At 33.0% G+C, this 23,988-nt stretch overlaps 3 protein-coding genes across 3 annotated transcripts in view; 1 reads left to right on the top strand and 2 right to left on the bottom strand.

Annotated features, from left to right (window-relative positions):
- The window catches only part of LOC130635891 (integrin beta-PS-like), an 89,663-nt gene that overhangs the window by 50,987 nt on the left and 14,688 nt on the right, over positions 1-23,988 (bottom strand). The window lies entirely within an intron of this gene.
- LOC130635892 (dnaJ homolog subfamily C member 3-like) lies at positions 2,743-11,139 on the bottom strand. The gene is made up of 16 exons (XM_057445417.1): positions 10,887-11,139; positions 10,007-10,117; positions 8,915-9,039; positions 8,757-8,831; positions 8,498-8,536; positions 8,145-8,249; positions 7,849-7,937; positions 7,292-7,384; positions 6,964-7,024; positions 6,452-6,510; positions 6,094-6,199; positions 5,347-5,467; positions 4,923-4,972; positions 4,242-4,324; positions 3,932-4,077; positions 2,743-2,895 (listed from the first exon to the last, which is right to left on the bottom strand). Exons 1-16 carry the CDS (start codon positions 10,966-10,968, stop codon positions 2,750-2,752), a joined length of 1,491 nt encoding a protein of 496 aa, XP_057301400.1. The 5' UTR covers positions 10,969-11,139; the 3' UTR covers positions 2,743-2,749.
- On the top strand, positions 11,793-15,526 carry LOC130635895 (uncharacterized). The gene is made up of 4 exons (XM_057445420.1): positions 11,793-11,948; positions 13,045-13,160; positions 13,463-13,732; positions 14,828-15,526. Exons 1-4 carry the CDS (start codon positions 11,917-11,919, stop codon positions 15,100-15,102), a joined length of 693 nt encoding a protein of 230 aa, XP_057301403.1. The 5' UTR covers positions 11,793-11,916; the 3' UTR covers positions 15,103-15,526.

The following is a 23,988-nucleotide window of genomic DNA, read 5'->3' as shown; positions in this document are numbered from 1 at the left end:
ACTTATACTTTCTCAAATATAGATTTTTCAAAGAAAATACTTGAAGATTTGAATTCTGATCGATTTCCCTTTTCTCCTTAGGGAAATCCTTTGTCTTTATACCACCTGTTAATGTCCCTAATAATATTTTACATTCTCATATTACATTTTTAATGACTAGTACTGTAAATAGTTTTAAAAAGGATACAAGAACGAGAATTTCCAAGAAAGATATATTTTCTTCAACAATTGTCTCATTATGACGTCATCACTTCCTGGGATGACATGTCAACTTAATATTTTGTCACTAATTAAGTTACAACATATTGATGCTTCTTTGTGCCAAGTTTCGTCACTGAAAACCAAACTGAACAAAAGTTACCCCATACTTACAAGGGTCAAAAAAGCCCATACCAAATAGAGTTATAAAGTAAGACAATTGCCTCATACTCCCTCCCTTCTGACAAGTTGATCGTAAAAAGTAAGAAGTGGTGCTCGTGTTATTAACGTTAAGACTAAAAGATTACGTATTACGAAAATAAATACGATAATTCTCTGACGAAAAGAGTTTTATGAGTTTTCTTAGGCAAAATATATGGTGTAATTCATGGCTGAAGTACGCATTTAAGCTATTGTCTTTCCAACCTTTGTATCTGCAATTTAAGAATAACAGATGTTATAGAGTATTACTTTAAGAAAAAAAAAAAAAAGCACATGTCAAAGGGGTAAAAATTGCCAGAACGAGGCTGACACCAAACAATACGTTTATAACGGCGCAGTCCCCACTTGCTCTTCTAAATTGGTATACGTCAGCAGTTTTTCTGTTAGAGTATTTTTGACATGAAGTATTTCGTCAGGATGGCTTAGTACGTGGCAAAAAAGTTAAGTAGCCAGTTACCTATATATTTCCCGCTTAAATATCGTGTAAACCTTGGGTACCCTTTGGACCCCAGAGCTTCTTGAGATAACCGTCGAGGTTTAAAGCTGAAGAGCTCTGGGGACGAGAATGCTCTGAGCATATATTAACTGATTGCGTGTAGTTGAAAACATAATGAAACATGGCTTAATTCTGAGTGAGATAGCGAATCGAAAGCTCAAAGGTAACGGCATGTTTAACACATATATTTTTACTATTTAAAGGAGCTACGAACCGGTTAAAATGTTCACATTCCGTATATCCCGCGCACATAATAAAAATCCGGTAAAAGCGTTTTGCTCAAAAAACAGACCAGCGCACTTTGCTCGCTGGTTCAAAATTCTTTTTCGAAAAGTATATTACAAAGAAATATTTCAGCGAGACTCATTCTGGATAAAAACATGACCAAGGCTGGAGAAGATAGAACTTCTAGATATATCTATGTGTTCGAGTCTGTAAATTAAATACATGACGAAAAAATAGCCAGTTTGTTTTTCACCGCCATCAGCCCGACTTTCGTGTAAGTCACTAAAGTTGAAAACCAACAGCCGTTTCGTAGCCCCTTTAAACATTGGTTTACATATTTGCTCTAGTATACAATCGTGTACAAAAATACTGAGACTAAGGTTTTTTACTTATTATCCAAATATGGACAAAACAGCTAATGCTCTGCAGCCGGAAGGCTGCAAAGTCGCTACTTTGGCCAAGTAGGCCAGCCAGAGAGAGTTGAAAAGTTGCTAGTCACATTCTTTAGCACGCCCGCGCTCCGAAAGGATTTACGTCGGGGACCACAAAGGCCCCGAAATTCGTGATTAATGGCCTTGCTGACGTCAGCAACACTTAGCACATTTTAAGAATTTCGTATTTACAAAATAACCTGAGTCCTTAGTCCACTCTGAACATTGATAAGTGAACTTTGACAAGTTCAAAATGTGTGAATCTAATATAGAATGAGCCTACGCAATTACTTGAGGTGGCAAACTTCGAAATTCGTTGTCTTGTCCCAACATATTGTGACCACTATTGTAGCAGCGGTAGTTGTAGATATATTCTTTCTGCAAAATAAGGAAGCATAAGAAAAGTTATTTTGTTGAGTTGAGAACAACTTTATTTTTTAAAGCAAAAGATTTATTTTAGAAGTTCTAAATTTTTTAACCTTTTTCTTCGATTCGTGAATTTTTTTTTTCGCGAAATTTGTTCCCAAAACCGCGAAACGGAAAAGTTTATTTCATAGATTTCGCGGGTTTTTTATTACCGTTAATACCGAAAGTTTCTGCCCGCGCAATTTTCTTCCCTAATTAGTCAACCTAAAAAATATATTCCGCACATTAAAACAGCGACTACATGTTTTCTGGCCTTTTTTCTGAGCAGACACTTCCAGTCTTCCTTTTCGGTAGATTCTCAGAGTTCATATACGTTCTAAATGCGACAGACACAGCTATAAAAAAAGAAAAAATGTCATTTTTAATAATTTTTTTTATTTAAAAACACTTCAGTTTTTTCAAAACCATTTACAATTTCTTATCTATCAAGGAAATGTGATTTGTAGGTGTATGTATGGTTTGCGGTTAATTAATTAATTTTTTTTTTCTACCCCATGTTTTTTGCATTAATTTGCATTAATTTGACAAGTATTTAATTATAACTATTAATTATCGCATTCTATTTTAGTATTAATAATGTTTGAAAACTAAAAGTGTAAGAACATGAATATAAAATAAAGTAATATAATATTGTAAATAAGTTATGAAGTTCGTACTAAAAACAAAATGCTTCTTTCATTCAGAATGCCATCCGCATCTCGTAACTGCTCGTAACGGAGACTTATTTTCGAGAGTTAAAATATGTTTTTCGCTAGTTAAAATGAAATTTAAATGAACCAAATCCACCGCCACCAAAATCATCAAAGTCTTGAAAATGTTGAAATGGGTTAAATCCTTGACCTTGTTGTGAGTCTGGGTCGAGCGGATCTTCTCCTTGGTCGTATTTTGCTCGTTTTTCTAAAAAAAATCAACATTTCGCTAGGATGTACAATAGACATGAAGTAATACCGTAAATTCTCTAATTTAATCGTAATTTAATTCCGTCTAAATATTAACGCGCAGCCGAAATTCAGAATAATTTATTTTAGTCTATTTATTACGCGTAGCCGAACCATAACGATAAACATTTCCTGGTTAAAAAAACACACACACAATTGTAATTTTCAAGGAGTTCAACCACAAAATTAATGAGGTGGAGGATAAAAAGAAGAAAAAGAAAGCCGAGAATAATTAGAATGTAATTTTTTATTGTGATCTTTGTATACCATCATGATCAAGTATAAAATAGTTTCAAATAAATCCTAATTTACTGCGTTAGAATTTTTTTTGTCAAATTATTAACGCGTTATTTGATATCCGAAAGTTTACAATTTTTTTCAGTCTAATTTTGTACGCGTGCCGTCCAAAATAATTATTTTTTGCCACGCGTTAAATTAGAGAATTTACGGTAGTCGCTTACGCGGATACATAAAATCCAACTTCCGTAAAAATGTGATTTCTTAAAAATTGTTACAAAGCAAACTTTAGATTATTTTATAAATCAATACACCTTTCCCAGATTTCATAAATTATAATAATTATGACATCATCCAAAATTTTATAATGGTTCTATTCTTTTTAAATAAGGATAGAATATTAAATTATATAGAATATTAAATTTAGATTTAAAGAAAATAATTATTTTGAAAACGAGGTTATTCTTGGAAAGCTCGGCTGTATAAAGGGTTTGACCGTAACTTTCCGTTTGCAATTGAGCCACTTAACGAACAGAAATAATTACGAAATTAGGTAATTTGTTCTACCTTTTGCTAAGGAACATTTTTAGTATCGACCTCCTTAATTGAGTTTGACATAATTAGGAAATTCGGGAAAGATCTATTACAGAGAACAATAAAACCATACAGATATTGCTTTTAAATTACGTTCCTTTATAATCCCCAAAGTGACTATTCGGATTTAAATAAAACACCTGAAAAGTGTAAACCACACTTACCAGGGTCAGTTAACACTTCCTTTGCCGCGGCAATATCAATAAATTTTTTCTCCGCCATTTTCTTATCATCTCCGTCATATCTATCTGGATGCCATTTAGACGCTAATTTTCGGAATTTTTTCGTTATCTCAGCCTTACTTGCTGACCTGTAAACAACAATTTAAATGTTATAACAAAATGATACACCGCAATCGTATCTTATACGTTCCAAAAGGTGGATTGATGTTAAGAGAATAGATAAAATTTTGAACACTACAACTTCCCAACATTCTGATTTAGTAGAGGTGGAATGAAACAATAATTCTCATACCTGGTAACCCCTAATATTTTATAATAATCTCTCTTCTTAGCTTGTTTTATTAATTTGTTTACTCTATCGATACCTTCTTTCGCCTAGACAAAAAAAAACAACATAATACACCTTTATTGATGATAACAAATATAATAAGGACATATTTTTCCAAACATATAAGCTGAAGGTATAATGCTATCTGTAATGTGTTAGCCAAAACATGGGGTCATCCAGACAGTATTTATTAAACTCGATTATTGGTTCCAAACAAAGTCGGTCTATTTTTCCGAGTCAAATTTTGTCCCAACAATCTTGCCCTTTAGTCTACTTCATGTCGGCACTCGACATTGTTCACGTTGAATGGTGATATGTTAGCCAAAATCCTTGATTCACATTGGCAACTTTTGTGCCGAAATTTTGTTTCTAATATGATTTTAAATTGGGCATAAACACAATAATAAGATTTGACTTATAATTCAAAATTTTCATTGGCCTAAATGTTCGTTATGTACTTAAGAAAGACTTTGTTTGGGTCGATAAGGTAGCTCGAGAGCTTCCATGGACTTGCAACAATCCAGCTAAAACTGCAAAAGAAGTTGGCTAGCTTTTGAATTTTGCTTCACCATGCTGGTCCCCAGCCAAAATGTAATCGATCAGCACCCATCAAAACACAACAAATCAAAAAAAAGAAAAGCTTACTCTGTGTAAATCATTATTAATATTTTTAGCTTCTTGATAATCTTTTAATGCTAAACGAAGAGAAAGTAAGGATAGAATACAACAATTATGTGAGTGACTCCCACCCACACCCACCGATACACACACACCCACACTCACACACCCACACTCACAAAATACATCGGCAACATACGTCCACCGTTTTATAATTGTACAGTATACATAAAAATATAAGCTCATAATGCTAAAGGGAAGGTTTCAAGGTTTAAAATTTTTGACTTTTTGGGAGCCCCTGCCAACCAATAGACTAGTTTTTTTTGTAGCTAACTAAAAACCGCAGAAAAATAAAATGCAAAAACGCTGGCGAAGGTAAAAATAATTTTTTGAGTGACTAATGAATTTACTATGCATAAGTTTTAAAAGCAGGTAATAATCAAAAACTTACCATCATCGAGTTTATCCTCTAATAAGTAAGCTTCTGCTCGATCACAATATGCATACGCATTTTGAGGCTCTAGCTCTATCGTTTCTGTACATAACTTAATGGCTTCTTTACTATTTTGTATCTAAAAAGTAAATTGACTTTATAAATTGTCTTTATAAAAAATCGTAACATAACAAACCAAGCTTTACTGACAGATGTGTATACAAAAAAAGAGTGTAGTAAATTAGATTAGTTTTTCCTGCTAAGGGACGGTTTACATGAGAGGCGGGGAGGCACGCTTGCCGAGATGGTTTTGTCCCGACTTTATATGGAAAAAAGTTATTTAGGATGTTTTCTTTTCGAGTGTTTGAGCCGACTAATACCAGGATACCGCTTAGCTCAAGCATGATCCCAGGCGTGACAAATATTTTCCCAGGACCAGATTTTTCCTTATAGACACAAATTGGGTTTTTGGAAAATTATTGATGAGAGCAGGATCCCAGCAAACGTCCAGTTTAACCTCCCACATAAACAAACCTAAAGTCACCACACAATATATTTAGGGGCGGCATAACCAAGTTATTTCAGAGTTGAAATGCATGCAGCCATAACACGACATTCAAGTTTCTGAAAACAGACGCTTTTTCTAGAAGGTTTTAAAAGGTTTTAAATTGAAAATCCTATCTAAAGAGACTTGTCAAGAAAATGTACACAATGGGGCAACAGTAGTGAAGAAGAAAAACACAGCCCACAACAATCTTTGCCTACCTTCAAATAACATGTGCACATCTTCTCTTTCGCTTTCACTACAAATTTTTGATTTTTATTTTCTAATTTTAAAGCTGCTTTTAATTTAAATAGGGCGTCGTTATGCCTAAATAAAAAGACGGATATATTTCTTTTAAAAAAATAGTCAAGTTACACCATTTCAAAATGGTAGAGTTATACGTTTCAACATGGTGAAGTTTTACTATTTCAAATGGCCGAGTTATTTACTTGGATAATTTGAGCCTAAGGAACTATTCACTTTGTGGTAGACTCATTAAGTAATAACTCCAAAAAGTCACAAAAGTTACAAAAATTTTGTAGACATAATTTGAAATTAAAAAACGGAAGAGTTGCTTACTCGTTTTTATCCATATATTTTGTTGCATCTTCAAAAAATCGTACTAACTTTTTCACTTTCTAGAATAAGAACATGAAGAAACGCTTAAAAAACACAATGACGCCAGCAAGATCCTGACTTTTTTTGCTATATTTAAAAGTGTTTCCATGATGTGAAATTTCCAGAGATATATATTTTAAATGTATGGGAATTTGTTTTCTTTCACACAACAACGAAAACAAAACAAAAAGGAAACGACACGGAAGAAAACAAAACAAATAAAACAAAAAAGAGATTAAACTGTAAATTGTAAAATTAAATATCCCTAAGAAAAATTTTAGAGTAGGACTTCAATAACATCGAATCAAAATTGTCAAATATAGTTATGGTATTATCAAAGTGGGGAATCCAGGGTTATAACAATTCTAAATGTATCAATTGTAATGAAAACTATCAAAATTCTAAAAACAAACAAACAAACAACAGCAACAATAACAACAAACAATTAAGAACAACAACACTGTAAACCATACTTTATAATGTTTATGGCATTCTTTATGATCTTGGTCAAGCTTTAAGCATTCACGAATTTCCCTATAACAATAAAAAATTGTTCTTTAGACATAGGAAATCAGCAGGAGAATAAAACCTATGCATCTGCACTGAATGTGACGAAATGTTCTGCAATGGTGTTAGGGCGTATACAAATATATATTTGAAAGCACTTCTATCGAAACATCACCCGCTTCTGCAATAGCCACATTTCATAACTGCAACAAATCAGGAGGAAGGAAACTGGAATTAGATTTGGGGAAAAAAGAAATGAAATAGGTAAATTATTAATAAAAGAAAATAACATACTTTAAGGAGTCCTCTCCTTCTCCAATGGCGTAATATAAGTAACTTATTTTTAAATGACCAGCCGTGTTATCACTCACTAATTTAGTTGTCGGTCTAAAATGTAAAAAAATACCACATCTGACGCACCAATATATTTTGCAGAAAGGAGTTTAAAATGCTATTGTCTACTTAATGTGCATTACATGGCATGGTCAACTTTAAGGTCTCCAGCAATTTTTCAGGGTCAAATTCAGAGTTGTTTAGTTTTTTTAGGGCTTTTGTTGATTTTTTAGGATCTTAAATATTTTCACTCTTAAAAAGGCTTAACAAGAAAGACTAAATAAAACTGTCATCATAACAAAAGTAATTTTTCAACATATTTCATTTCAATCGTTTTTGTAAACTGGCCATCACAAGTTTTTGATTAAGAGGTTTCAAGCTTTTTTGTAAAAAACAACAACAACAACGAAAGATCAGAGTTCTTCAGGCTTCTTGTTCAAATTCAGAGTTTTTCAGGGGTTTTAGGGTCTGCTAGACACCCTGACGTTATTTCAAAATCAAGAAAATTTGAACTTTACCTAAGATCTTGAATGGCTTTGAACAGTTCTCCAACTTGTTGATAGCTTGCAGCTCTAATCTCTCTTAACTTTACACTCCATGGACATAGCTGAAGTATAAATGGTTTAAAAGTGGCAGTAAACCTCAGGGCATACCAGAATATTGTATATAAGACATAAGACAGGTACACTGTCACAACTTGTATACTTTTCAATACTATTAGGATTAGGATTTAACTTTGTATAGCTTAGCTACTTAAAAGCAGTATGCGAGTGCTGTTTCACAAAGAAATGAGCCTAAGAAACAAAGTCCTAACCTCCACTGCACTTCCCAAAATGTCAATAACTGACTGGTACTGCCCGTCTTCGAATAATTCTTCAGCAGTAGCTATATTCTGCTTCACTTCTTGAATGGTAGAGATCTATATGACAACATTAAACTACCATATGTCACATATTTCAAAAAAGAGACGTTTATACAACATAAAATCGCAAAGTCAATACTTATACTGATCTAAATGCACGTTAAAATGACCAAGTGATAATTTTAAAATGTAAACAGAACTGACATTTTTATTAAACAGCTTTTAACACACATTTTCCTGTCACTCTTGATTTTACTAGCCACAAAAGCAGGGTTTATATATACACAAACAAAATAAGTTTGTACCATTTTTTGCGCTTCTTCATCACCAGAGTTACTAGACAGCTAAAAAAAATTCAGGAATACTGTACCAATTTTAAAGGTAGAGATGAAAACCACTGAAATATTTGTAATTTTTTTTGAGACCATTGGAAATTATGGAATGTTGGACATGTCAATACTGTAGATACTCACTAACTTATTGAACACTCTGCTTAAATAATGTAAAATAATGTCAGCTGCCATTGCAATTTTTTTTAGATTAGTACATTATAATAGTACTTACAACTGAGTTGTAATCGTTAAGAGCCTTGTCCAGATGACCTTGCTTTAAAAAGATATTTGCACGTTGTGAGCGGGCCTAAAGAAACAAGTTAAAAAAATTAAAAAAAATTGCAGAAAGTTAATGCTTCAGGTCAATTGTACATTTGTATGACATCATACCTTTAAAAAATCTGGCCTTAGCTCTATGACACGTTCTAAATCTGGCAGTGCAGACTTTGACCTTCCAAGCGCAAGCAGTACAGCCGCACGTTTAAAGTAGGTAAGGTAGTTACTTTTATCACCATCTAAACTCAAGAAAATATAATAATTATAATTGCCTCTTTGTACACACATTAGCAGTCACATTTGTTGGGTGCTAAGGTGAATTACAAAGGCTGTGTGTACAATTATTCTTGATACTTTGTGACACAAGCAAGAAATTTGTATATAGTATATTTGTTCTAAACATTTTTCCATCCAAGTCCTTTTCAACTGGCTGGGGAAAGTTAATCACCCCTAGAACTTTCTCTGTGAAGTCTTCAGAAGCTTAAATGTGTTTAAAACATACCACTGTCTGCTTTAAGAGCAAATTTTAAAATACTGAGTGAAGTTATATAATAGCAAAATAGAACCAATTTAACATATACATATATAAATATACCTTCCAGTTTCTATGCATTTTGTATGATAAAATTTAATGATATAATGCACATATTTATTATTTAAAAGGAGTAAGTATTTTTAAGAAGTAATTTTAACAAATAGACAATATCTAAGGCTCTTAAAGTTACGGAACCTTTGTGCTTTTGTGCTCTTGCAAAATGACAAATAAAATTTGTGTAAATATTTACGACATAAGAATTTTCTTTTCCCATCTACTGTATAATGTATGAGAAAAAAAAAATAGATAGATAGATAGATAGATGTGCATATTTTACATGGCTAGCCTCACAAATATCGAGGGATATACCCTGTCTATTATTTCCAGGAGGGGCCATGGCTTAGATGGAGAGTCCTAGAGTATTTAAAGCTCATTTTGAGCTACGCAGACCCAATTAGTGGGGCCCACGCTCTACTAGACAACTCCCGGCAACATCCAACGGCTCACACAGTGTGCCATCTCCCCAATTTCCCTCACATGGCTTGGGTTAACCCGGGGCTATGGTAACATTCACTCGCCCATGTTGAATCGCCGTCAAGAGGAATCGAACCCCGGTCTCCCGCACAGAGTACGAAAGCTATAACCACTAATCTACGGCTCCACAAACATACCAACAGCCATGTTGTAATGTGATAATGCTTCTGTGAGTTGACCAGCTGCTAGCAGTCTTTTACCCATTTCAAGATGGTGGTCAACATCAGCTGATGCATCTCCTTCAGCTCCTACAGATAAGATGCAGTGTGTTTATTATTTCCCGAACATGATAGTTTAGTTGGCAACTAAACTATCATAATTACATAGCATTGCAAAAGATTAACTTAAACAAATTGTCAACAATAAATTCTCAATTAATTTCTTACAGTACATAAAGCTCAGTCTAATTAATCAAAATATTAAAATCGAAACCTAATCAGGAAATGTGTATGCTATGTCCCTTTTTCTTATGAAAAACAAAACTTATTTTAAAGAAATTTTCTATAATCCAGGCCTTGTAGAATAATAGAAAATTAAAAGTCGTGCTAGTATCGGGTGATATCACAGGGTGTTGTCTGTTTTGTTCAACACAATGATATGTTAAACAAAACAGAAAAACCAGCTAAAGTGCAAGAAAATTTTGCACAAATCAACAAGAAAAAAGCAAATTTGGTGAAATATTGCAGTAAATGTGACAGGGTGCCCTAACCTTAACTCGGTCAGACCGAGTTAAGGTTTGGGCCTTCAGCTGAAATTTAATATCACAAACCTGTCCTAAGGACGAGTCAATTATTAGAAAATAAAAACAATGGCATCCATAGATGTAATGTTTCTATTGTGAACTGCTTTGCCCCTTACAGATCAGCAACCTCTCCTTAACTCCAAATCAAATTTATTAGCTGCAGAAAAGATATAGAAAAGTTCTCCAAGTTAGAACCATTTTTAAAGCAAACTATGTTCTCCAAAACTGCCCTATAGTACCTCAACGTCGTTCAGTGATAACAAAACTGCACATACCTTGAAATTCAGTGTCCATTGTCATAAGTAGAACAGAGAATGATGAAAATACCCTATAAACCCAAGAGGATTCCGCCCACATGATTGTGAACGTTGGTCACGCAGTTAAATTTGTGTGTTTAATGTTTAACAAGCTAGTTACAGATGCAAAGAGTCAGCGTGTGAAGAGAACCGAAAGTTAGACCCAACTCAAGTGAAAAATAATGCAGCGATGGTGTTTTGAGCCATAGTAAACAGCCGTATTTGTTTATATCTCAATCTTACCGGACCAATCAAATGAAGATAAATATGCTGATGATTTGCTGACAGACGCCGCAAACTCAAAATGATAACAAATTTTCGTGGTTCGTCGTGATTGGTTATCGTAATAATTGCAATCACAATAAGACATTGTTTCGCGGGTGAATAATAAATTGTGAGTATTGACAGAAACTTAGCTCTTTGTCAATTTTGAGTGAGTCCTCGTTGACCAACTTTTTTTAATTTTTTTAGGAAAAAAGTTTCGTTTGCCAAAATTTGTTGAAAATCACAGCTTTTTTATGACTGATGATTACACATATTGCCTCGCTTATCTCAGTCATAACAAACCGCACGTGTTTTATAAGGGGGGTTCACGAAGCGAATTGGACGGCGAATTCGCCCGTGAAATGTATCTAAGCAAGCGCAGTTTCATTTGTTATTATTTTGCTTCGAAAAATTCGCTTCGCCGAAAAGTAGAAACAGCTCCTACTTTTTAGCGGCGAAATATTTCGCTGTAAACTGTTTACCAATCAGAACGTAATATTTAGTGTTTGTTCTTAGAAAAACTCATCACTGGAAACTCCAAGCTGGAAAGAATTCAAAATAACTATCCGGTTTTTAATACCCAAAAGAGAGCTTACATTCAGTATTTTAAATTCGTCACATGTTTTTCGTTCCACGTGAAAATCAAAAAGATACTTCGCAGCTAATTCGCCGGCGAATTCGCCATTCACAATTCGCTCTTTGAAAATTCCCCTTTATAATTATGTAACTTTCAGAACATTTTGAAATGCGTCTCAGATACATACTTTCATACCTCAGGTAATTTCTCATATTTTTTTGGTTCTTTTCTAAGAACAATGAAGTCACAAGGCAATAGCAATGTTTTCGTCATTGTATTTTTTCAGCAGAAAATAGCTGTTGTTGTTAAATCATTTATAGCCTTCTTGCAAAAAAAAGAAGAATTTCAAAATCATTTTGTTTTACAGGGTTTTGTGTGGAAAATACATGTTGCATGGATTTTAAATAATATTTATTTAGTATTCTCAGAGTAAAATAAATCACATTTTAAAACAGGAATAAAAAAAATAAGTGGCAAGTTTGGATCAGTAAAAAATATACACAAAAGGAAGGAAATTTTTGGAAATTTTGGAATACCATATGATAACAGGAGTTATTACAACTTAAATTTTTAGAGTTTGACAGTAAGGCCAAGGGAAATAATGTCACAGTTTCTTGTCCTAGACAAATTCAAAAATACATGCAGTAAAATTTTATTTTTCCATTATGCCAACAGCCAACTAAGATGTGTAGCTACAATCAGTAAGGGAAATTTAGACATCTCTGTTTACTGTCAATTGTCTGGTTAGCTAGCTCCCTTATTAAATTAGCATGCAACACAAAGTTTAAATTTTGTTGACGTGTGTGTAAAAGGATTTATCATTGAAATATAACACCCTCCATGCCCTTGTCTAGTTTTGATGTTCGTAAAAAAATGTTTTTATTGTCTTATCTTATTTACGTTCTGTTTCACTGCAGCCAAGAATGCCCTTGTCTAGTTTTGATGTTCGTAAAAAAATGTTTTTATTGTCTTATCTTATTTACGTTCTGTTTCACTGCAGCCAAGAAAAAGGTCTTAGGAAACTGTTCCATAAACAGTTACCTTGTTTTTCATTACATGTGGATTTTAGGTCTTCTTTGAGATTTCCTGTCATATTTCAGTTTAAAGATAAAATTTTTGTGTAATGGCTATAACACTGTTTATTTTGGTAAAACTATACGACACATGAGGGTAAGGTCCTGTGAAGATTTCTCACCTAAAATTTTGATTTGTTGTAAGAATTTCAATAAAAAAAATTTGTTTACGTTTTAATGCTTATTTGAGTGTGAATATAATATAATGCAAACCTTTATTTAGAGGTTATAAACAAAGTTTCGTTAAGTCTAAAATGAGCAGAAAAAGAAATTATGCTTCATCTCAGAATGCACCAGAATTATGCAAAACTAAGAAGACGTGTTTAAGAAACAAAAAAGGTAATCAAGATTTTTATTGCCTAAATGATGTTAAGAATGTATGTAAGTGATAAAAAAGAATATTGCCACATGTAGTTTACATATAGTTTATTTTGCGGGGGAAGGGGGTTAAGGGAAGATGTAAAGCTATTTCGAGGATTCGATTTCTAAGCAAAAATCAAGACTAATTATTCTGTCTAGCTAAGTAAACCTTGCAGACTAGACTGCCTTTGTCAAAGTTCCTTTTTGTTTTTTGTCGCCTTTTCCAATATATGTTTTTTTCTTGGTTTGCTTGTTTTATGTACCAAATTACGTCTCTTTAGGTGAAATTGTGTTTGAAGACTTCATAGATTTTCTTCCAAATAAAACTCCAGAAGAAGTTCTTCAAGAGGGTTCGTTTGGAGGAACTTACTTTCGTCCAATACGATCATCAGTAACCAATGAAAGGTACAAAGAGGCGTGGAAAGATCTTCCTGAAAGCTGGTTGGTTGGTTTAAAAGTATCTTTGCAAGTTGCTTCTCCCACTTATGATAAGAATGTGAATAAATATAAGGTGAAGTGTGGTGCTTCACTGGAAGAGTGGGAGCGATCAGGTTAATAATATTTAGAGTTATATGATTACATGTTTGTGCGTTCATACTTGGTATTCTGATTTCATAATTCAATAGGATCTTTAATAGATTTTATTTCATACATCTCATTACACAAACTGGCACTTTTTAAAAATCACATTCTTAAAATTTTCCATTCTTGCTTTTTGAGCAACTTATTTTAGTTTCTAATTTTGTCTTTAGCTTTAGACCGCAAAGACCCAATTATGAATTGCTGTCAATAAAACAAAAGGGCTTTGCACAATCAATATCTTTCATAGGGGGCATTTTTTAAACCCACTTCCTCTTGTCCATGCCTATCCACTTCTTTTGCCCCCCCCAATATTGCTTCTCACGTAAATGGATAACTAAACGACTTGTCTAATGCTCTCTTCTTTCTAAAAAAAGAAAACTAAATCAATACCAAGCCTAAAAAAAAAAGATTCTCTGTGAATGATGTCTGCTCACGGGTCAGGTTACCGCTTTTGTCCTCATTTTTGCTACCCCTCCCCACCTTAATATGCGGATTCCTTAACAGATGGCCCATACAGCGAAAATAAAGTCTTAAGTTGACTGGGAAAAGCCTAGCTAATGCCCTGTTTTGCATGTATAACTGCACTGAAAGTCGATACACAAACGCTCTATGATAAAACGCTGGTATGTGAAATCTACAAATAAGCTTATGTTTATATGTAAATTTCGCGGGAAAACTACGAATGAAAAATTAAGAGGAATAAATTTCTTTTGGGCACGTAATTTTTGTTTAAAAATTTTCAATTAGGGTTTTTAAGCAACAAATAAACTATCAAAACACAACAAGCTTGACAATAATGAATAATTTTATATTATTTATTTAAGAAGCATTCTATCAAGTTTTACGTATTTTTTTGCTGTAAACTGTGTTCACGTTGGTGCAGTTTTTTTTTTACAAGTATATCAATTTCATTCATAATTTTTGTGTAGTAATTTCATACGTTATTAAAAAAGGCACCAAAACATGGCAATCGAAGGTTGATCTTTCAATAAAATTTGACAACAGTTACATAATATGAATTTAACGCTTTCTACCTTTTTTTGTACAATAATTCTATCTATTAGGTTGGATAAAAGCTCAAGATCCTTACGGTTGGTTCCAATGGTATTGCAGATTCTATCAAGGACGCCGTTCGTCTGATGATGAAAGACAAGTTGGAAGATGGAAACGATTCTTGGCAAGATTTAAATCGAATTTGGTCAACAAAATCCGTAAGGCTAACACAACTTATAATGACTTCACCATATCGCCAGTAATACGACAATCACTATTGCACTGGGGTTATGAAATCGTTGAAGCAGACATGCAAAGCACAAAAATGCGACAAAAAGATACATAAAAACTTATTGGTAGAGTTCCATTAATTTGATAGCTTTTCAGGATTTGTATACTAATATTTTAAAAGCTATTTTTCAAAAACGCTCAAAATTTTGTTGTGCAACTATGTCATTATAAAACCTTCCAGAATTTTTTTAAATTATAGTATTCTCTATTTCTCAATTCAAGATTTCTCGTTTTTGTTGAAGTAGAAAGTGAGAAGATGAGAAAAGTAAGCTCGAAAAACGGTCGAGAAAATATTTTTTAGAAGTTACAACTTTTTTTTAATGTATATATGTTTATAATGTGTGTAGAAGCTTAATTATTATTGTTTTGATGCTTGCCTCTTTTTTCTGGGTTTCAGTGTTGCCACAAGATTTGATGGAATTGTAAATTGTAATTTTTTTATTACCAAATCAGAAAATAAACGCTCTTATTTTTTAAAATACGGCGGAATGAAGTCACGATATGTGAAACACCGTATAGTAATCCCCAAAATCTTTGGCGAATACACCTTTCCCGAGACTTATTCTTTTGATGTGCCGCAACTTTTTCTGTTGAGTTTTATGAAATACGGACAACAGATTTGAATTCCTTATCAAAAATGTCATAAACAAAGAAATTTTCGAAACAATGCAGCAAGTAAACAACCTGCTATTCTAATTTAAAGATTTGTGGCATGTCCAACCTCTTTGAAAACGAGGCGGGACATGGTAACTTGAGCATTAAGAAGACTTTAACTGTGATATATATCTCCTCAAAATAGCACTTTCTGTTGGCGTATCAAGTTAAACATTTACACATAAATTAAACAAACAATGCTGAATTCAAATATGGTATTCATATTTTACGAGTTTAAAAAAGTGTTACTCATGGTCTCGGGAAAGGTGTATGGAATTCCTGTATTTTTTAAACCTTCAAAAATTTATTTTTATTTATATAATTGCAGAGGATCGAAATTCATAAAAATTAACCAATCAGATTATCAGCTCGTTTCTGATTGGTTAATTTTTATAAATTTCGATCCTTTGCAATTATGTAAATACATGCTCAACACCATTTTACTTTGCCCGATGATGGGAGAAGGATTTCCCAAAACGTCGCCTACTAAACTATCATGTTCAAGAAATGATAAACTTTCCACAGTAACAGCATTTTTGAGTTTTTGTTTACATTGCAATGTTCCATAAACCTAGCAAATTATCTCTCAGAGATCAATGGTAACACTTGTTTCATTGCGTATAAATTTCCCATCAGAAAATATGGCTGATGAGAATGTTATTGACAAGATGTTAGATGAAAGTTCAAAGTTTGATTTGTTTTTGTTTTACTGCATGCTGTGCTAATGTCTCTATGATTTAAGCTTTTCGATTTGGATGAGATTGCACTGTTTTGTGCAACATAATATTGATACCGATGATGCACTTTGAATACATTGCCGAATTTCTATTACATTTAGCGTCTTGAGTTCGCTTGGTTCGTTAAATCCAGCGTTCACAATATCGGGGGGTTTGTTTTTTGGAAAGTTCACTCTATTCCAAAAGAACTCTTAAAACTGGAAATTCCAGCAGAATTAAAAAGCGTTTAGGCCACTGACTAACACAGGTATCTTCATAAAGGAAAATGGAATCAACAAATAAAAGTCTTTTTATGCTAAAACACCAGTTAAAATAAGTTATTGTTAGTCGTTCATTCAAGTTAAACTGAAATTTCACAGTGAATTTAGGTTTACAACAACAAAGGATTATGGGGTCATTCACAAAAAGTAATGAGCTAGCATGCTCGAAGAAAGGAGGCGGAGAGGTAGTCTAAAAGCGTATCAAAGTGTACAAGGAGAAGGGGGTTTTCAAAAGGATTACATGTCTACGCTTTGGAAAATTAATGTAGTGTTTTTTTGTATTATTACAACTTTATCAACTTACACCTGCCGTAGTTACCAATTGTTCATGAAGTCCGTTTTCGAGGAGGGGTGATGTGTACGATCGGGAAAGGGGTAAGTCAATCTTATACTCCCTTGTAAGCAAAGCGAACAAGGGAGTATAAGATTGACGATTTATAATACGTACGCATATTTTAAATAGGCCCATTGTCGTAGTTGTTGACAAATAGTTTTTGTCTGTTTTACCGGCATGTGAATGATTATCCATTAACTATAACTTTAATTTTTTGATTGCTTATTTGATCAGTTATATATTTTCAGGGCCAAAAAAGGACAATTTTGATGAAGATCCTAACTGGAAAAATAAAGGATGTTTGGTAAATGATTAAAGAAAAATACCTTCTCTTACATTACGAACAGTAAACCACAAGGTTTTTTGGCTTGGAGTTGCAGAAAAACATGCCACTGTTAACATGAACTAATGCATATATCTATAGATTTTGTTATTGCAAATTTAGTAGCTTTTTTAGCAGATTGTGCCTTTAAAATGTTAAAGCTGCAGGTCTACCATTATGGTAACCCTTGGCCTGATTTTTTATATTTTATATATAAGCCTTTTACATTTTCTATGCATGTGTCTGAACAAAATGTTATTCTTTAAATTTTATTTTATGATTGGGAATCTTTATTTCCTTTTTAAATAAATATAAAATTTTATTTTAATTGCTTCAAAAACTGCATTTTAAACATTTTGAAACTATCAATTGTGCCTGCAAAACAGTATAAATATAATCCAATTTATAGCCAGGTAGAATATTGCAAGAAATTCAGCTGTGTTTTTTTTAAAAAAAAATTTAACTGGAAATATTTTGTTTTATTCTTTCCGGATTCTCAAAAAAACCACTAGAAACAGAATATAAGGTACATGTAACTTGCAGATTTGGACCTAGCATAGAAGCTTGCGGAGTAGGACGGGCAAACGTGATCAGCTAAAACGCACTGAGGATCCTTTCATTGTGCACTTCATGTGTTGGTGCAACCTCAACCCAAGGGTTTCTCGATATAAAAAAGAGAAAACCAGCCCTAGGATCAAGGTTGGTGTTCAGGCTAATCATCGCTTTGGAAAACAAGGGATGTATATGTATTAGCGTTGAAAGAACAACTGTCGTATCACGGTAAACAAGGGGCTGCGAGTAGTTGTAACTATATAATATTACATATTTTCAGCATATCAATGCAAAAACAACAGTAGTCTCTATACGAAATAGCATATTTATATGATATATTTTTACTCATTCTGTGCAAACTCGTAAATTTTCTAACGGGGTAACGACAACCTTTAAAATAAAACCTTTATTTTGTCTAAATCGGTTGCGGATCGATAGTTTGCGGTAAGGATGCACGAAACAAAGATGCCCGGGATAATCCAAAATAATTTTAAAGTATGCTAAAGTAGAAGATTTTTATTAATAACTGTTTTAGCAACCTCGTCCCCAGGGCATCTTCTATCTTTTATCGCCGTCTTGAGGTCAGAAAAGATATAAAATGCCCTGGGGACGAGGTTGCTGTTTTAGACATTTAATGGAAAATGAAATGACACAAGAAAAGAGGAGCACAGGACAGTTTATTTGTAAGCACGACATTCGGCATACGACATTGGGCGTCATTGCCCATGTTATGGAACGCACAAAGTATAAAGGTAATATAAAAATACTAACCGGTAGCCCGTAGACAATTTTTTTGTCTCGCTACTTGCGGTACCATTTTGATGAGCGAGCAGACAGATAAGATTGAAAGAGAAAACAGCCAGATTGTCACTATAATCTCGTTGTAAACAAACTTAAATATTGACTTGTTGTTATGTGCTTGAAGAAGAAGCAAGAGGAAATTATTTTGTGGCAGCTAGAAAATAAAATTAAAGCGAGAAAAAAAAATTATAGACTTTAAATCCTAAAATCTACTAATATAAATACTATAATAACAAATAAATAACTATATTTTTTCAACTAAGTATCTATATATCTTTCCATGGATGTACATTCTTTCCAACAACAGTTTTACAAATCTTTTATAGCTGTATCGTGTGAAAATAAGTAGGTATTAAAAGTTACTCACCAGTAAACAGTAAAAATAAGATAATATTTTACGTACTATAATAGTAACAGCATTTTAAGTTTGTGATTGAGTTATAATATAATATTAATTAGTTCCTCTCCTTGCGTATGTTTTATGTAATTGTTATCCATTGCCAAAGGAGCAATGGTTATATTAAGAGAAATTGCCAACAGAACACGCGACTTATAAAATTAGTTAATAAAGTTTTCCGGCATGCGGATATTATTTATAGTAAAATAAATCTTTTTCAAGTCTCTCTTTGTAAAGCATTTTAAAATACTCAAACGCTCCTACGATGTGGTCATTGTCTTTGTTTGTTTTCTCATATCGACATTCATTACCATCAAGTTACTACATTTAATCCACGAAATATATCTATGGCACTTTAGCATTGCTAATTCAAGATCCATAGTCGATTTGAGAAGAGAGTCGCCCTAAGTAATAATATCATTACCAGTGATTGAAGGTCGTCCAGTAGGCAATTAAGCGAAACACTTTCTGTTCTTACTTTGTTTTCTGGTTCGCATGGACTAAGATAGGTAGCGCATCAGCGTAATAAACCTCTCCGTATTTATGTAGCCAAAACGGCTTGGAAATGTAAATAAATATTCTTTCAAGAAGTAAGGAACGAATCTTTCATAATCGCATACCATGTACAGTTAAACTGTACACAGTTAGTTCGGGGTAACGACAATACGGAAATTTGTCTCGATTATTAAAATAATAAAGATATGTTATGAGGCTTTCACCGACCTTATTTTTTGAATTAGAAAGCGTGGATATAATTATTAATTGCGAGATCTGTTTTGGCGTAAATATCTAACGCTTCGCCAATGCTGTTGACTCCTTATAAGACGGCAACACCTTATTACACGAAATAAATAGAGCGATTAATTAACAGTCTCGTAATGCGATAAAAAATTGACGCGAATTTCGAATTTGTGTAGTAATTAACGCGAATCAACGAATTAAATATTTTCAGAAGGTAATTATTTAACGCAAATTCTTAAAAAAAGATAGACTCTTTTTTATAGGTTCAAACTGAATAAAAAAGATTAAAACATTGTTTTTAAAAAAGCTATAACTCTTAAATATATGCATGCCCTTTATTTTGAATCTACATTTTATATTTAAACCAGTTGTGTGCATTTGTGTATCTATTATCTCTAACAAAAACACGTCTATCTCAATGTCTCAATGTGAAGGGTCTTTAGTAAAATAATAAGTAAAAGCGAAACGCCACCATAACTTAATATATTCACATGTCACTATTTTGAAATAAAAACATACATTTATTAGTGAGTCACATATGTAATGGAGAGAAATTTCATTTGTCTGTGTGTTATGAAAACTCTACAAACAGGATACCATTACCGTGTGTGTTAAAAAAAAATTATCTTCAAAAGAAAGTTACATCCTGAGGTAAAGTATATTAATGCTCTTCTTGTGACACAAAAGGCAAACATATTTGTTCTTCAGAAGCTAAAGCCAAGGAGATAAAAATTAAAAATGCAGACGAAGTATGTATGGGCAGTGCTGGCTTTAATATTGTTCATACATGGCAATTATTGCGGACTGTTATTTCATTCATGCGTTTTTAATTCTGATTGTAATCCTACCTGTCAATGTCAGAATTTAGGATTCTGGAGAGTGTGTCTACATACCGATCATGCTACAGTTGGAATTGATGAACTATATGAAATTTTAAGTCAAATAGAAGACTCCAGAGAAAGAGACTTAATAAGAGCTAAATATTACTACTACCAATACTTGTACCCAGATTATATAGATAACTCAACAGAGAATCCAGAAAAGACAGATTTTGTGAGTTGAAATGATGACTAATCTCGACTGTTTTGTTGTATAACTCAATTCATTTCCACAGTTGCAGTATATTAGAAAGTTTTAGAAATGTATATTATGATATTATTTGAAATATAGTAACGTTAACGTTGTTTTTCTAACCTTCTACACTTGTTCAGGATTTTTTAAAATTCCTTGATATTTTGAACAGATTTATTACCTTCATCAATTTAATTTCTTCTGTATTTTGGATTCTTAGTGTGTTTTATCTTTTGCCTTTTTCTTCTTTCGGACTCACAAATGTCATTTTATATGGGACACCTGCATCCTCATGTTTGTTCCTCAGTTTATAGGTTTTTGGTCAGAATTAAATTTCAACTCTGAATTTTTTCAAAGCTCTCTTTGAAATCGGGGTAAAAAACAGACAGATCATTTTTATTGTAGCAGCCAAATTATAGGCAAAGTCTACAAAACTTTTCAGAAAGCAGACAAGTAAGTTGGAACTTTTCCCTTTCTAATTAACTGATACTTGCTGAAAATGAAGCAAACTGCTATTTAAATTGTTTTCTGTATAGAAAAAACGAAGGAGAAGCATTGTTCTCACTTTGTGGCTTTTGTTGTTGTTGCCATTTTAAACATTTAAAAATAGAAAAATTTAGATAGTTTTTCTTTTTTTGTTATTTCTTTATGTCTAGAAAAACCCCAAAACCTTCAAAATTCCTAAAGAGACATAGCGGTTAAATTTTCTTGCATCAATGGTATCCGCTAATTAGAGAGACTACTACATTCGTAAGAGAAACTTGCTGCATTTTAACTGTTTTTATCTATCGTTTAAACATATGTTGGGCCTTCACTTTAGAAGTCACGTAGATTATGAAATATTTTTGGGATATTCAGTTAAAGTTGAGTATTGGTTTTTCCAAGGTTTATTATTTAAAAAGTATAAATTATAAAGATTTTACGTACTACAACTAGAAATTAAAAAAAAGGTTGCGAAGCATTACGCAAGTTGCAAGCAATATTGAAACTAGCCAATAGTTGTCCCTAGTGTTTTTTGTTTCCCCTTGATATAATACGGCGAGGTGGTAAGATCTTACTGCAGCTGATATCTGGGAATACACCAAAACTGAATATAATACACGTAGAAAATCCTGGGGACGAGGTTGTAAAATAAACTCCCGCGGATCAACAACAAAAGTAGTAATTTTTTGGCAAAAATACAATATATATATGCGGAATATTTCTTTTCAAAAGGTACGAGAAATTTAGATCGCGCAAAACTAAACAAAAACGATTACTGAGAAATTTCGTAAAACCTCTTTCCACAGAATTATAAAATTAAATATTGATAATAATCACAATATTGTCAGTGTTGGCCGACGTAAATTCAACATTGATGAAACTTTTAGCGCCAAAAATGCATGCAGGTTATACTTTTATAAAGTTAAAACCCTTATTCTGAAAGAAATGCAATACATCAAGTTGTGCAATCATGTGCCGAAATGTCACGAATTAAAGGGATGCGCGTCGTAAGGTACACTCTTTCAACCGGAAAATAATACTCGAAACGCAGATAATAATAGAGACTTTTGCGTTAACGATTTCGGAGATGAGAAGGCGAACGAAGCAGCTTGTGGGTTGTTGCTTTTTCACGTAAAAATAACGGCACTAGTTATGAAAACCGATTTCTTGAAGCCACGGAATCTGCTGCAATAAGTTTCGAAAACTCACGGGAAACAATAAACAAAAACAAAAAAATCTACAGAAACGAAAACCATTTATTAACTTTATCCAGATTTATAAAACAGCTTCAAATTTTTGACAGAAAAACAATAGCAACGCGGTGTGAGGTTTCGCTTTCTTCTTTTTATCTCACGTATTGAAAGATAACATCTCTCGCTCTAATTGTACGCAATCTAAAAGAAAAAAGAAAAAAAAATTATATAGTATATTATATATATATTAAAGTCCCTAAATACATTAAAATCCAGTGTCTTCGAGGGACGATATTTAGACCTAAATTTCTAAACTATATCATTTTTTAAGGCAGAGTGCTCAAAAAGTGTTTACTAGATACAATATGCTTGATATAATTAATAAAGTCATTTTGAGGGTTGTCTTCTTTAGGGGATTGGTAGTTCAGTCGGTAGAGCGTTCACTTTCTATTCATATGGGTTCAATCCCACGTAACAGTTGTTGCTTATTGAACAGAAATTTAAAAGGTTTCTGTATCTTAAATGGAAGCTTTTTAACACTCTAGAGCCGTCTATGTTGTACCTCCTGGAAAAAAATTGACAGGGTAAATTTATTTGAATTAATGAGGCTAGCCACATAAAATATAGATCACTACTTTTTGTGGCCAAGACAACAGACTTGAAAGCACTGTTTTTCATTTGGAAAGTACAAATTGTTTTAAAAATTTGCCCAAGCTTGCCCTCATACTCATGGCTTTTTTGGCCAGTTGACACGCACACTAATCTACCATACTGAACACAAAAGTTACGAAAAACACGAAATTTGATTAAGGTCTATTATGTGGTTTCACATTCTTAAAGGGTCATTCAAGGATAGTTTTTACGTATCATAACTTAGCTATACCACATTATTGTAAGCTCGTGAAACACAATGCAGAAGCATAGGGTTGTAAAGAAAATGATGAAGTCCTGAATATTTTTTTATCTTTTTTAAATATTTTTATATATGTCCAAACTTAATCTCCCAAAAACAATAATTACATTAACGGTTGCCACCATTATCGAACAAATGTCCACTTGGTCATTCGTGACTTCACACGTCGTACATAGCTCACTTCTTAAAAAAATTATTGCAAGGTTCGAGTGTTGAAGAATTTAACAACATGCGAAAGTAGGTAAACAAAGTAGAACTTCCAGGTAAAGGCACCGTTTGATAAAATAGTTCAGATTTAGAACATATATCAGTAAAAAGACGCCAGTAGCATCATCATCATTATCATCATTCTCGGCTTAACGTCCGTTTTCCATGCTAGCATGGGTTGGACGGGGTGTATTAATGACCCTCTTTCAATCTGATCTAGACTGCTTTAGATCTAAACTCAACTGTATCAAGTCTGTCCTTATAACCACCTGCTAA

This window comes from Hydractinia symbiolongicarpus, chromosome 3, assembly GCF_029227915.1.
Source record: "Hydractinia symbiolongicarpus strain clone_291-10 chromosome 3, HSymV2.1, whole genome shotgun sequence".
Lineage (NCBI taxonomy): Eukaryota > Metazoa > Cnidaria > Hydrozoa > Anthoathecata > Hydractiniidae > Hydractinia > Hydractinia symbiolongicarpus.
Note: the sequence above shows the minus strand (reverse complement) of the source record. Positions and strands in the feature narration are given on the sequence as shown.

Excerpts from the sequence above, each read along its gene's own strand:
- LOC130635892 (XM_057445417.1), bottom strand. The coding sequence starts at position 10,968 with ATGTGGGCGGAATCCTCTTGGGTTTATAGGGTATTTTCATCATTCTCT. Across the intron at positions 10,118-10,886 it reads AATGGACACTGAATTTCAAG|GAGCTGAAGGAGATGCATCA; the intron begins GTATGTGCAGTT and ends TCTTATCTGTAG. Across the intron at positions 7,938-8,144 it reads TTTTGGGAAGTGCAGTGGAG|CTATGTCCATGGAGTGTAAA; the intron begins GTTAGGACTTTG and ends TTTATACTTCAG.
- LOC130635895 (XM_057445420.1), top strand. The coding sequence starts at position 11,917 with ATGCGTCTCAGATACATACTTTCATACCTCAG. Across the intron at positions 11,949-13,044 it reads TACATACTTTCATACCTCAG|AGGTTATAAACAAAGTTTCG; the intron begins GTAATTTCTCAT and ends ACCTTTATTTAG. Across the intron at positions 13,161-13,462 it reads GTGTTTAAGAAACAAAAAAG|GTGAAATTGTGTTTGAAGAC; the intron begins GTAATCAAGATT and ends ACGTCTCTTTAG.